Source organism: Rhipicephalus sanguineus, chromosome 5 (genome assembly GCF_013339695.2).
Source record: "Rhipicephalus sanguineus isolate Rsan-2018 chromosome 5, BIME_Rsan_1.4, whole genome shotgun sequence".
Taxonomy (NCBI): domain Eukaryota; kingdom Metazoa; phylum Arthropoda; class Arachnida; order Ixodida; family Ixodidae; genus Rhipicephalus; species Rhipicephalus sanguineus.
The window spans coordinates 28,140,293-28,154,299 of record NC_051180.1 but is presented as its reverse complement, the minus strand read 5'-3'; the positions used below and the strand labels follow the sequence as shown (position 1 = coordinate 28,154,299).

The window sequence follows — 14,007 nt, the reverse complement described above, 5'->3', positions numbered from 1 at the left end:
AACAGATTGAAGGCGACACTTGGGCGCTTGGCGAGAGCGGGCACCGCGACAAAGCGTCAGCATCTTGGTGTTGCCGACCCGACCTATATGTGACACTGTAGTCATACTCTTGCAAACGCAGTACCCAACGGCCAAGGCGTCCCGACAAATTCTTGAGAGACGATAACCAACACAGAGCATGATGGTCAGTGACGATTGTGAAATGCCGGCCGTATAAATAAGGGCGAAACTTTTGTACGGACCACACGACGGCGAGGCATTCTTGTTCGGTGATGCTGTAATTTCGCTCAGCAGGAGAAAGAGTGCGGCTCGCGTAGGCCACGACTTGTTCTTCGGAAGCGTGGTTCCGCTGCAGCAGGACGGCACCGATGCCATGTCCACTTGCGTCAGTGTGTAGGACAGTAGACGCTGCAGGGTCGAAATGCCGAAGCACTGGCCGCGATGTGAGGCATCGCTTGAGAGTGTGAAAAGCGGCTGCGCATTCATCCGACCAGACAAAAGGTGCGCTCGCGGTCAAAAGCTTGTGCAAAGGAGCTGCAATAGTGGCGAAATCACGCACAAAGCGGCGGAAGTACGACGCTAAGCCGAGGAAGCTGCGAAGGTCTTTAGGTGTGGTTGGTGTAGGAAAGTGCAGTACTGCAGCAACTTTGTCGGGATCGGGCTCAATGCCATGCCTGCTGACAACGCGGCCTAATACCTTGATGCTGCGGCTGGCAAACCGACACTTCTTAGTGTTTAGCTGGAGACCGGCCTTAGCTAGACAGGTCAGAACTTCGTCTAGCCGTTCCAGGTGCTGTGAGAAGCTGGACGAAAATATGACGATGTCGTCCAGGTAGCAAAGGCAGGTCTTCCATTTTAATCCACGCAGTACCGTATCTATCATTCGTTCGAATGTGGCTGGGGCATTGCAGAGGCCAAAAGGCATTACATTGAATTCAAAGAGTCCATCAGGTGTGGCAAATGCAGTCTTCTCTTTATCGGACTCGTGCATCGGGATCTGCCAATAACCAGAGCGCAAGTCGAGGCTCGAAAAGTACTCGGCACCTTGTAAAGTATCAAGAGCGTCGTCGATCCGAGGCATAGGATAGACGTCCTTACGAGTAATATTGTTCAGCGCTCTATAATCAACGCAAAATCGCACCGAGCCATCCTTTTTTTAACGAGCACAACAGGAGAAGACCACGGGCTTGCCGAAGGCCTGATAATGTTGCGTGCGAGCATATCGTTGACTTGTTCTTCTATAACTTTGCGTTCAGAAGCTGATACACGGTAAGGGCGGCGACGAATGACACGAGATCCGTCTGTGTCGATGCGATGAGCGGCCACTGTTGTTTGACCCAGGCCATCGGAACAAACGTCAAAGCAAGCGTTGTGTTTCATTAATATGGTCAGCAAGGCATCAGTCTGGGTCGGATTGAGATCTGTACTCAAAGTGGCCTTTAGAGCACGCGATGAACCTTCCGCGGGCGTACATTGTGGAAATGACGAGTCAGTTGAAACAGTAACGACACATACCGGTGCGTCTTCGGTAATGCTGGCAACAGTAGTCCCCTCTGGCAGCAGTAGGGCTTCTGGCGTCGTGCTGTAGGCAGTTATGCTTGCATAACCACGTGTGAACCGCACTAGACAAGATGCGATGGCGATGCCTCGAGAAATACAGCGCTGGCAAGGTGTAACCACCGCGTCGCCATCTATAACGTCTCGTGACCTGATCGTAAGTACACGTTCTTGCCCTGAAGGCAGGAGAAAATCCGCAGCTGTGACAAGGTTGGGCGGTGAAAAATTGGCAGCAGAAGAAAGCTCAGTGTCCGTAATACGAATGAGAGGTTGACCGCAAGAAATGACAGCCGACGAAGCCGATAGGAAGTCCCAGCCTAAGATTATCTGATGAGCGCATGAAGAAAGCACAGCCAGCTGTACATGATGGCGGACTCCGTCGATGAGAACGCGCGCAGTACACTGTCCGGTCGGGCAAATCGGATTGTCATTAGCGCCGCATAACAGGGGACCGACATAAGGAGTTTGCACTTTCCGTAGACGAAAACACAATTCGCGGTTAATGACTGAAATTGCGGCTCCAGTGTCTACAAGGGCGTCAACACAAACACCTTCCACACAAACAGGCAGTAAATTTGCTGGGCGAGACGGAGGAGTTGTGACGTTTCGACAACGAGCAGTTTCCCCTCCAAAAACTGCAGCTTCTAGTTTTCCGAGTGGCTGTCCAGAGAGATCGGAGCAGGACGCAAGGGTGATGTCGTACGCCGAAATGGTGACGGAGAATGGCGGCGAGGTGAACGAGAAGGACAAGGCATGGCTTGGGGCAGTGGAGGTGAGGGCGACCGACGTGAGGAGGATGGATACGGTGCTGGAGCGTAGGCATCAGATCTTGGGGCAAAGTCTCTTTCATAAGCAGAATAGCCACGTCGTTCATCCTGCTGACGGCGGCGGCAGAAACGGGATATATGGCCCCGTATGCCACAGTAGAAACAGACGGGGCGCGAAGGACGCCAGGTAGAGTAGTGTGGTTGCCCTTGTGCCTGTGCTGCCATCGAAGCCAAATGGTCGCACGGAACGTCCGCAGGCGCAGATGACATTGGTGCAGGGGCCCGTGATGCAACTTCTGCGTACGAAGGCATGTGAAAAGGTACAGGAGACGGGGCACGTGCGACGCTTGTCATCGATGCAAGTTCGTCCTTGATAATTTCACGCAGGGTGGGAGCAGGAGAGCGGACAGGCGAAGTGGCTGTGTTGCCCGGAACAAGACCGTGAAGTTCCTCTCTGACAATGGTGCGGATCAGGGCTCGCAATTCTTGTTCTCCAACAAAGCGAGCGTCAGAGGAGGCGTGTGGAAGGCGCATGGAATAGAGCACGTCCAGGCGTTGGCATGTGGTGATTATGTCCTGAACTGTATTTGGGCTCTGAATGACGAGAGCATTGAAGGCCACAGAGTTCACGCCTTTCAGTATGTGACGGATGCGATCGGCCTCCGTCATGTCACTCTGGGCACGGCGACAGAGAGCCAGAACGTCTTCAATATACGACGTATATGATTCGTCGGGCCCTTGGATGCGGGTTGCGAGCTTCTGTTTGGCTACCTCAGAGCGTCCTGCAGATGTACCAAATATCTGACGGAGTTGCGCCGTGAAGGCTGCCCAATCAGGAAAGTCACTTTCATGGTTGTGGAACCAGGTTTTAGCCACTTCCCTGAGGTAAAAAGGAACGTAGCGTAGTTTGTGGGCCTCGTCCCAATAATTACAAACACTGGTTCTGTCATAATTGTCGAGCCACTCCTCGACGTCTTCACCGCGAAGGCCGGAAAATACCGGAGGGTCTCGCTGCGACGTACTCACTGTGTAGTTAGGCCCAACTGGCGGAGCAGCAGCGGTTGCGGCAGCGGAGGCGTTGTTTTGTGCCATCACAGTCGTTTGCGAGCACAACCGTCGACCAGACCGGAGCTCCAGGGGTGACCGGTAGAGCAAGAGGACGTGGGAACCACAGCACTCTCCACCACTTATGAGACGACGCCCAGTTCGGTAATCGAAAGGTTATATTTCAATGTCCCAAAGCGGCGCAGCCCGCGTGACAGACGAAGATGATGATTACAATGGTTTCTGTACAGATGAAGATGAACTATATAGTCAGCGCTCACAGTATTCAATTTCATTTCAGTCATTACCCACCGTGGTAGCTTAGCATCTACGGTGTCGCCATGCTATGGTCGAGGACGTGGGTTCGATTCCAGCCACGGCTGCCGCATTTGGATGGGAACGAAATGCAAGAACACCCGTGTGATTAAGTGCATCTTAAACAACTCCTTGTGGTTAAAATTAACGCGGTGTTCCCCACCATATCGTGGCTCGCAATCAAGGCTCCATAAACTAGAGCACAAAAAGGAGAGCGAACCCCGACAGTGGCGCAGAGCATATTCGTTGGTCTGCGGTGCCTTCTGTATGCACTCTTTTTTGTGCATAACATTAAGCCAGCCTTTCGACATTTGTATCCCCTGCATAAGTAAGCAAGGCATTAATTGAGAGTGAAAAGGAAGGTGAGATGCAATCAAAACGTCCATATCATTTCTGCAGCCACCAGCGGCATATGGGTCTGGCGGCGGAAGACGTGCTTTTGTGCACAAGCACGCTCGGTCACGTGTACGCCTTGTTCGACTGCGTGTGCAAAGCCATCGTCCAGGGAGCTACGTGCGCCTTCCTTGAGAAGGCAGACACGGAGGCAACTCTCGAAGCACTCCAGCGGTTCAAGGCAAGCAGCTCCCTCCTGAACGAATGACATCATTGGTCACGTGTCCTACACTTGTGTATAATATAACATATACGTGACGCAAAACAGGCGGCAAAGATAAGGGGACACCTTAGCAGTACATTGTATGTATTCGCAGGTGTCCGCGCTAAGCACGGTGCCATATTTGGCCCGTTGCCTTCTGGATCATCCGCAACGCAGCCGCTACGATCTCGGCCATTTGCGGTACCTGGCAACTGGAACAAGCTACATCAGCGAAGATGTCGCAAGGCGCCTCTTCCTCGAGCTCAATCTCAAGAGCTACGTTCAAAGTGAGTTTCTTCAGTAGCCTACACCTATTTATACCGGAGATGCCAATCACCTCTGCGATGTTTTTTCGCACCAACTGCATCATTGCTTGCCGAGTGCGTATTTATTTATTTATTTATTTATTTATTTATTTATTTATTTATTTATTTATTTATTTATTTATTTATTTATTAACGCAAAGGTGTTTTATGTCGGAGTCTACCAAGACTTCGCTGACGTATTTCCGTCACGGAAATACGTCAATAAAATAGAGATTGCAAGAAAAATTTTCGTTGATTTGGATGACCTGGGAGTCGAGCCCATGACCTCTCGGTCCGCGACGATAGGCGCCGGGCGCTCTACCCACTGCGCTACCGACACTCGTGCACGAGGCTTCACAAACGTGCTTTATATCTCTCAAACCTTCTCCCTTTCAAGGTGACCTTGGTTGCGGGGGGGGGGGGGCGGTGTCGCCGTCTGGGGCCGGTGAAGTTAAGTACTATATAATGACACTAACGAGCGCCGACAGTGAGCGCTTCGGTAGTTTCAACTTTCGGTGAAGGGAGAGACACGCCAGAGGGAAGTGGAACGCCTTCCCGCGGTCACGGCTCAAGCTACTAACTCTGTCTCTCGCGTTCTTAAAGCACTGTGCGGTATATGCATGGGCACAGGCGTAGATTACCCTATTTCTGGGGAGCGCACACCTTGGAGTTTCTCTCTCTAGGCCCAACCTATAGCAAGCCCAGATGGGAAGCCATGCTGCACAGCCCGAAGCCGCAAGACCAAATCCTGGCCGTCCGATACGCCCGCGACAGGGCCCACAGGCTAGACCTGTCGGTCCCCACGTGGGAATAGCCGGGTGGGCGCGGGGGATGCTCTTCCCCACGTCTGTAACGGACCACAATAAAGTTGTTCTCTCTCTCTCTCTCTCTCTCCTCACGTGACGACGCTTTGATGAGTGCACATCGAGTACCTGTGTTGTGTGATTGTTGATACCACCTTTACGCGGGATTCCCCATTTGTTGTATCCAGGTGTATGTTAACACTAGCACACAGCTGGCACAACGGGTTAAATCATGACTGCTCTCTTTAGTGATCGGGAAGGAGATGTGCCACTAGGCGTCAACATGGATTCATATCCACGTCAAACGGTGCTATAGCTGTCAAACACCAATAGACATTGTGCAAGCTCTCATACACCAATGCACAATAAACAATCAACTATACTCCTGCGAAGGCATGGTTCACTTTCGTGTTATACCGATTCCTATGACAGAAGGATCAACCGTGTTTTCTTTCTTATTTATTTGATTTTTTATTTTTATTTCTATTCTTCAATCGCTAACTCGAGATCACTGCTCGGTCTACATGAGTCTACTTGGTAACGAATTTATAACGCAGCAGAAACGACAGATAGAGTCACACACAAGTCTAAAACCAGTCTAGGAGTTGCTGTTTTCATCTTCCGCCTGTCCTGTGCTTAAAGTTCCTTACAAAGTGCGCAATACCAACTAACCCAGCTATCCATACTAGAGCTGTGCACGGGCCGTATTTCCGAGCCCGAGCCCGGCCCGGGCCCGCTGACTTTGTCGAAGGCTCGCCCGAGCCCGACGGCAAAGGGCTGCGAGCCCGCCCGGCCCGGCCCGACGTACGAAAACACAATCCCGAGCCCGGCCCGGCCCGACCCGGCTTTTTGAAGGTTCGCTGCGAAAACAAAGCATCGTTTTCCGGTAATTTGGCACTTTGTTGAGCATATCAAATATGATCAAACGACACACGAAGAACAGTCTATAATACACACATCACAAATTGTCGAGCAAAAACAGCAAGCAGTCCAACGATTCCTACTTCAACGAAGTGCGGCGCTTTTGCTATACAAGTATACGGCCTCATCCCAGCAACAATGGAGTTCGCTCGCTAAAGCCGTCACGTGTATGATGCCCATGCAAGCGTCAGCTTGCACGAAGGCGATATACGTCGGGTCGCTCGTCGCTGTCGCGTGCATTTTAACTCATATGGGATCTGACCTTAAATCTAACGCGAACAGTCGCGTGGCGCCGTCACTAGCTCAGGTGGTGTTACTTCTTTGTTTGTCAGAGTGCAACAGATGCAGTGCTTTACCTGCTCCCCTATTGTTTAAAGTAGCGAATGGAAAGGAAAAGCGGTGAAGGGTGGTCGCGGAAAAGGCGCTGTATGCGTGCTGGAAAACAATTCCCGCTCATTCTCTATATTTCTGGCTTGGGTCGGGCTTTGCGCCGGGCCCGAGCCCGGCCCGATAAAACTTCAAGTAGCCCGAGCCCGGCCCGGGCCCGAGGTGAAAATACGTCGGCCCGCCCGAGCCCGGCCCACGGGCCGGGTCGGGCTCGGGCTTTCGGGCTACCCGGAGTCCGTGTACACCTCTAATTCATACTATGTATTTCGCAGGCTAAATACACCTTTTTTCTTAATTAACCATGCTTGAACTGTTTGCTTAGACTTATGACGGCTTCACAAGTGAATTCTTTGTTCTTGCCCGTTCTTTAAGGTGAAAAGAGATGCAAGCGATCAGCATTCAGTGAGCCATAGTGCATACTCACCAGGAGAACTATCAGCACAGCATGAGTAGTAGTCACACGATTTTTTAGCTATATATGTAAAGGTGAGAGAGTTGAATGGTACGTGGAAAAAGCAGGCTGCCACTTGGTAGTCCTCGTTCAACACCGTGTCTATTAAGTTATACGCTAATTACCCGTCATCCATTCAGTTCTTTGCAATGTTGCAACGTCAATGAATGGAGCCTTTACAGAAACCCATTTTTCACAGACACAATTGTGACGTCCCAGTAAGCGTTCGCAAATGCTTTTCTTCTGTTCTTCAGTCTATGGGCAGACGGAGTTCGTCTTCATAACAGGAGGCCTACACGATTCACCGCCAAGGTTCGGATCAATCGGGCGTCTAGGAGTAGGCGTTGAAGCCATGGTAAATAAATTCTACGTCTGATAATCTGTGAGCCCACATCGACAATCCTCAATATTTTCAGTACCGTTGATTAAATTTGGCAGCTTGCCATTCATAACTCTGAAGAAGATCACCACAGTAATAAAGCTTGCACCTTCCCTTACGTTCGCCCCATCCTCTCAACCTCCCCCCTCCCCCTCCCCCACGCGCACACTGCGACGCATGCATCCTAATGTGTTTTCATATCTGCGCACGCTTGATTTACGGTACTCCTGTGGTTTTCCAACTATTATTTGTTTTATAATTCTCTCACTGCTTGTAAAACGAAACACTTGTCCCCGTTGTACCGCCATACTTTACAGCTGCTTTAAAGAGACACACACATAGCAGCCCCTAGCAACAGCCGTATGAAACGCACTTCCTGAATATAATACAGGCCTTCGAAATCTCGCCACATATCATTGCGCAGTGTCAGCGCTGGAGTAACCGCTTAATAACGTTGAACTAGCTTATCTGATGAGCATTTGTCACTCGGCACACTGTATGTTCACCTGCTAATACGCCGTCGGCACCTCACGAGGCGCAACACCAGAAGTTAATTTTGCTGCTTTTCTTCAATTATCAAGTAAAACTGCACCAGAAATACGTCAGAAGGGCGTCTTAATTGCTTGTTGTTTAAGTTTCTGTCGACAATTTGCTGACGATGGAGAATTTCTGTAGTGACAGTAGACTGTACAATAAACAATGCACAAGAACATGATCCACCGATGATAATATGACACATTACTGTTAACCTCGGGTAAAATCAAGGGTTTCCTTTTTTGCTCCTTTTATATATGATTTGTTGACGCTATTCTAGCTTATCTCATCCTTATTATTTGAAATATGAGCGCGTAACTTAAACAATCACCAACTCGCCCAATCGGCCATTTTGACTCATTCGTAATCTCCGTCATTATAGCGATGGACTCTCACAACTGGGCCCACAATCTTGCCACAGAGACTATAGGTTGTGTTTTCGATTATTTGATATTTTGTGCTCATCGGAGCATCCCCATCATATCCACAACTCAACAAATCATGTATCTTCCTGACGTGGGCCAGAATATTTTGAAGCATTGTCTAAGAAAGCACATTCAAGCATGACTAAACTGAAAATTTTCCCCGACCTACTGAAGGCACGTTGTTGCACACTCTTTTAGCGCTTGTACAAATGTGACATTGCTTATGTCTCATTCTCATGATTGTCACGTCCAATGCTGCAGGTTATAGACAATGAAACGAAGAAGCCGCTCGGTTCAATGCAGCACGGTGAGCTCGTAGTTCGAGGTCCCGGCCTTATGCGGGGCTATTGGGGAATGGAAGATCAGCCATGCACGGATCCTGAAGGCTGGTACAGAACAGGTGATGTATATCTTCTCGTAGTTTAGCCTAATTCAAGAGAGATAGAGAGAGCGAATTTATTAGAAGGAGGCAGAGAGGTCGGCCTGGGCTTGAGCGCTCTACCCTGCTAGTCTGGACAGGGGAAAAGGGGAAGGGGAAAAAAGAGTAATGAAGCTGATGATGGGGACAGGAAGAGGTGATGCGTATGTACAATAACCACGTAACACAGTGGACTTCAAAGTCTATTGTCAGGTCCTGTACTCTTGACAAAACCTATAAATGCCCTTGTAGCAGTTCAAAGTAAGTGATAAATCCATCCTTGCACTCTGTATTCCGTGGTATGCCGTCCTCTCAGATCAATGATCCCTAGATTAGAAAACATTCTATGTATTATCCTGTCATCCATCTTATAAATGTATCGATGAAAGCTCGTTTTTCGCGTCATTTACATTTTTTATTCGTATCTCCGGAGTTCGATGGCATTCTCATTACAAAAGAGTGCCTTGTTATCCTTCGTGGCGATTGCACCTGACAAGCAAACAAAGCCGTTTATTTTAATGCCTTAACACTCATTCACATAGGCGTGCGCAGGGGGGATGTGGGGGCAGGGGTCCCCCCCCCCCTAGTCACCTAAGAGGGGGGGGTGCAAAGCCTGCCCCATACATTGATGACTTAATAGGGAGGGAGGGCGCTGCGATGAACCTTCGCCCGCCATCGCCCCCCCCCCCCCCCCCCTGTAGGGGAACTCTGCGAACGCCTATGCTCATTCAGCAACTTACCCCCGCTCTCGTCCCTCATCCATCCGGATAGGTGACGAGTGTTACCTCGACGACGAAGGCTGGCTCTACCTCGTGCAGCGAATGAGTGAGTCCATCCACTGCCGGAACGTAAAAGTCATACCACCCAAGGTTGAAGCAGCCCTGCTACAGTGCGCCCATGTGAAGGACTGTGCTGTCGTCGGCCTGCCACACCTGCAAGCTGGGCAGGTGCCTCACGCCATAATCGTCCCAAAAAGCAACAGCAGGCATCTTGGCCCAGAGCACTACGTCAGATTTGTCAACGGTTGGTGCAAGCGACATTTCAGTTGACGCGCTCGGTTTTTTTTTTTTCTTCTTTTTTGAAGCAGTGCATTATGTATTCTGTGTTTGTCCGTTTCCGGAATGGCCCTCACTGAAGTGCGTGCTACAAGCTAATAACTACGATCGTTTGACAATGAGTTTAAAAGATGACGTTGACCACAGAGTAATTTAAAGCTTCGGTTTTTTCTTTCAATTTCTTCTGTTGTCGGCGTTCATTCGTCGGCCTTGTCATGACACTTCCCAAATAGACTGACTTCCATCAATACCTCGAATTTCGTAAGCCAGATTGTAGAATAAGTTTTGTGGCCATCTGCAAATGCAAAGTACAGAAGTGGGTAAAAAGAAAATGGATCAACCGTTTTTAGAAAAACACAACGGCATATGGAAGTTCGGAAAATTTTGCACACATAAACGGGCACTCAGGTAAGCGAACGGACCTCTGCCACCGCAGTAGCCTAACTAAAACGGCCCCGCACGCGCCTAGTAGAGATCCATAGTTCTACTGGTCCGCATTCACTCTGGGTGATTGGCCAATAATCGAGTAGTTCAAAATAAAATGGCGTTGGCTCCTTGTCTCGCGTAATTGGTTTTTCGTCCTATTTCATGTCAACCTTACTTTTAACAACAGAGCCGTTTAAGCTATTCGTACCGCCGGTTCGTGTGACCAGAAAAGTATCATCATCACGAACGGCATCTAACTTACATGTAGGGCTCCGTGTTTTTGGAGTTTATTTTTCTTGAAATTGGGAGGGTATTATTCGTAGTTTATTTTTTTGGAAGGAAATTCGGTGTTTATCGGAGTTTATTTCACGTAAATCTCGAAATCCCCAAAATTCGGTGTTTAATTTTGCATCATAAGTTGTTGCAGTGTGTTCTTAATAATTTTATTTCCAATGAAAATGCGCTGCATTAATTTGTTGCTCACAGTGCTGTTTCTTCATTCTTTCATTTTTTCTCACTTTGTGTTCACTTACCCTGTTAATAAGGCTGTTGATGTGCACTGCTGCAAACTAGCCAAGGTGTACTTTTGCAAGGGCAGGAGCTAGTCAAGGTGCTTCTCAGAGTTTTCTACCAGCCTCCCTCACCTTCCTGATGAAAAATAAAGGACTTATTATTATTATTATTATTATTATTATTATTATTATTATTATTATTATTATTATTATTATTATTATTATTATTATTATTATTATTATTATTCGCAATACTCCGAAATCTTAGATGAATGATATCTGAACACGAAAACATGCAAACACACAAAGTGCATTTTAGGTGTCTGGAGGGTTTGGGCGCACAAACACATATACATGCAAGCACAAATGTTTGAATACAATAACATCTACGTTCTTTCGTATTACAACCTGAACGCTTGTTGCAATAGACGCAAGCATATTTTGCGAAATTGCTGCCGCTGATGGAGGCGCGCTCCTTTCGATTCACGATTCTCAGCTTTGAAAATTCCCTCTTAAAATCTTAGTCTACCGGATAAATCCGAATTGTCAAAAATTTTACCAGCGAGTGTTTATCGGATTTTTTTGGATTTATTCGAAAACACGGAGCCCTACTTATGTGGCATCTCGCGCCACCTTGGACCTGGTGCAGCTGCGCATAGCGCGTGCAAAGCAATTACTCGGCCGGCGCGCTCTTTCTTTGTCATCTTCTTCATATTAGTATAGACCATAAATGAAGGCAGCTCGCTCTTGTCGACGTACGTTCGAGAAATGAGGATAGTTATAGTACATTTTTCTGTATCGCCTTGTAATTTGACGGACAATAGGGCCTCTGGCCAGCGCACCCATTTAGGTTGACACGATGGATGTGCAATGCAGGCATTCCTTCAATGCGTGTGCCTTCTGAAGAAAGCGGAAGAGAAGCACTGACAGAGAAATAGAAAGAAAACATAGAAAGAGAGAGATAGTAAGAAACAGAGACAAAAAATGTCGTGTAAAGACGATAGAAGAGGCGCTGTGTGAGATATGGACGCCATCTGGCAATACGTCGGGAAACATTAGTGCTTTGTTGCGTGCTGGTAGTCCCGGCGCAGCAGCAGGCGAAGACCGGCGGTGACCAACGCGACCGGCGGGGACGCCAGCCAGCCCGAAAACGCGGTTTGGCGCGAAGCGCTGAAGCAGAGAAACGTCCGCACTCAACGAGTACTCTCCACACACTCTTTTATTTACACATCGCCTGGGTAAAACAGGAACGCCAGAGCGGCGCCCACAACCGGCAGCCTGAAGGCCGCCCACAACGCTGCTTTTTCATTTTTTAAATATTTTTTTTCACCTTCTTGGCCTTCTCAAAACTAAAGTTTTTCAACACCAACCCATGGCATTCGTACAGTGCAATACAGAACCGAAACCGAAACACAACAATGAGCTCGTGCGAAGGGCACGGAGGAAGGCAAATTTCAGCGCAGTCGCATTTTCAGCTTTGTTGAAACAGCGCTCACTAGACGACGACGAAGTAAAAGAAGGCACAGGACAGGCAGCGCCTGTCCTGTGCCTTCTTTCACTTCGTCGTCGTCGTCTTGTGAGCGCTGTTTCAACAAAGATGAACGCATACCAACTCGCTCAAGCTTCCATTCTTATGCATTTTCAGCGCAGCTTAAGAAACTAGGGTCCTTAAAATTACGTATGTATGCATTTTCTATTAAAGGAACACGCCACCTAATACTTACCTAGTGATGTTGCACCTCAGATATGCATGATATTTACTTTTTGATCGACAACGTTCACAAGTATGAACAGTCGTACCAGTTCAAGACGGCTGGCCCTTGGGCAAGTGGTTCAACTTTGGCCGAGTGGCTGAATCGAGGGACGTGCCGACAAACAGAAAGACTGACAGACGGAGGAATTGTTCTTCCTTGTGGAAGAGGAATTTCTACGGCAGTGGTCGTGCCGCTTCCTGTCGGTAGTTAATGGACGTGTGCGGCTAGCTTTTCATCTGACCTGGTTCTTGTAGCCAGGTTATCACACAGTGAATAATATTGCATAAAATCTGTTTGTATTTATTATTTCTGTGTATGCATATCGCCGTAGCCATACAGGTTCTTGTATATACACATTTCATGCTCAAACTGTAAAATATGTAAATTACATGTACCATAAAATATGCTGTACATAATGCTGTACAAATTTGATGGCATGTTCAGCAAGTCATGTGTACTGTGTATATACATAGTCATGTACATTGTATGTATTGTGTTAAGTGTGCGCATGCTAGTTCTTAGTAGCATGCATTAGGGACACACTGTGAACTTCGACATTTCTGTTTAAACGTTTTATGTGTATGGTGTTTCGTCATTTGTGTATGTTAATGTTCTTCTTGTACGGACACTGTTTCTAAATGTTCGTAACATCCTACGATGAAATAAACTTTTTCTAAACAGCAAGACAGACCAAAATTTCTGCGTTTAAGTTCCCCAAGAAAGACTATCGTCTTTAAAAAGAGATAGAAAACAGAGCGAAAGAGAGGAAGAAAGAAAGAAAAACAAGCAAGGCCGTCCAGCTCCGCCGCTCCTTCAGGCTTGACACCACTAGTGCGACGCTGCCTCAGATTTTGTTTTTTCATTTGGGATTTTCTGATTGCACATGCAAATTAATTTACCTCGTGCATTTTTTAACTTCATTCGCTCTTTTTCATATGGCTGTGACAAACAAAAGAAAGCTCGCGCATCCCCTGATCCTCGTTCATATTCGACTAAACTTAAACTGAAAGTCTAATCACGTCTCAACTAATATACTCCCCTAACTTTTTAACGTGCTTACGTCAGTTCTGCTCATGCCCATCGTGCCACTACACCTAAATTTTTCTTTTGCAGAGAGGATGCCAGAACAATATAGACTTGAAGGCGGTGTCACGCTCGTCGATGCAATCCCACGCAACAAGCTCGGAAAGTTGGTGAGACGCGAGTTGGTGAACTGGATGCTCGAGCGACGTAATCAAGGCAACACGCAATAGTGTTTGGGATCATCACCTACTGCATACAAGGAGGCACTTAGGAGTGATTAACAGCCGCACCAAATACGTTGACAATCGAACAACCTCGAAATAAAAGCCATTCTAT

General features: G+C 47.9%; 2 protein-coding genes across 2 annotated transcripts in view; both read left to right on the top strand.

Annotated features, from left to right (window-relative positions):
* Positions 1–4,284, top strand: part of LOC125758584 (uncharacterized) — a 32,969-nt gene extending 28,685 nt beyond the window's left edge. The window contains exon 5 of the mRNA XM_049415904.1: positions 4,083–4,284. Within this exon, the coding sequence (XP_049271861.1) occupies positions 4,083–4,284 (202 nt within the window). The remainder of the gene's footprint in view (positions 1–4,082) is intronic.
* Positions 4,285–4,381: 97 nt separating this feature from the next.
* On the top strand, positions 4,382–14,007 carry LOC119394585 (uncharacterized). Its single transcript, XM_037661903.2, has 5 exons — positions 4,382–4,565; positions 7,400–7,500; positions 8,745–8,883; positions 9,673–9,924; positions 13,762–14,007. The coding sequence occupies exons 1-5, from the start codon at positions 4,382–4,384 to the stop codon at positions 13,899–13,901; spliced, it is 816 nt and encodes a 271-aa protein (XP_037517831.2). The 3' UTR covers positions 13,902–14,007.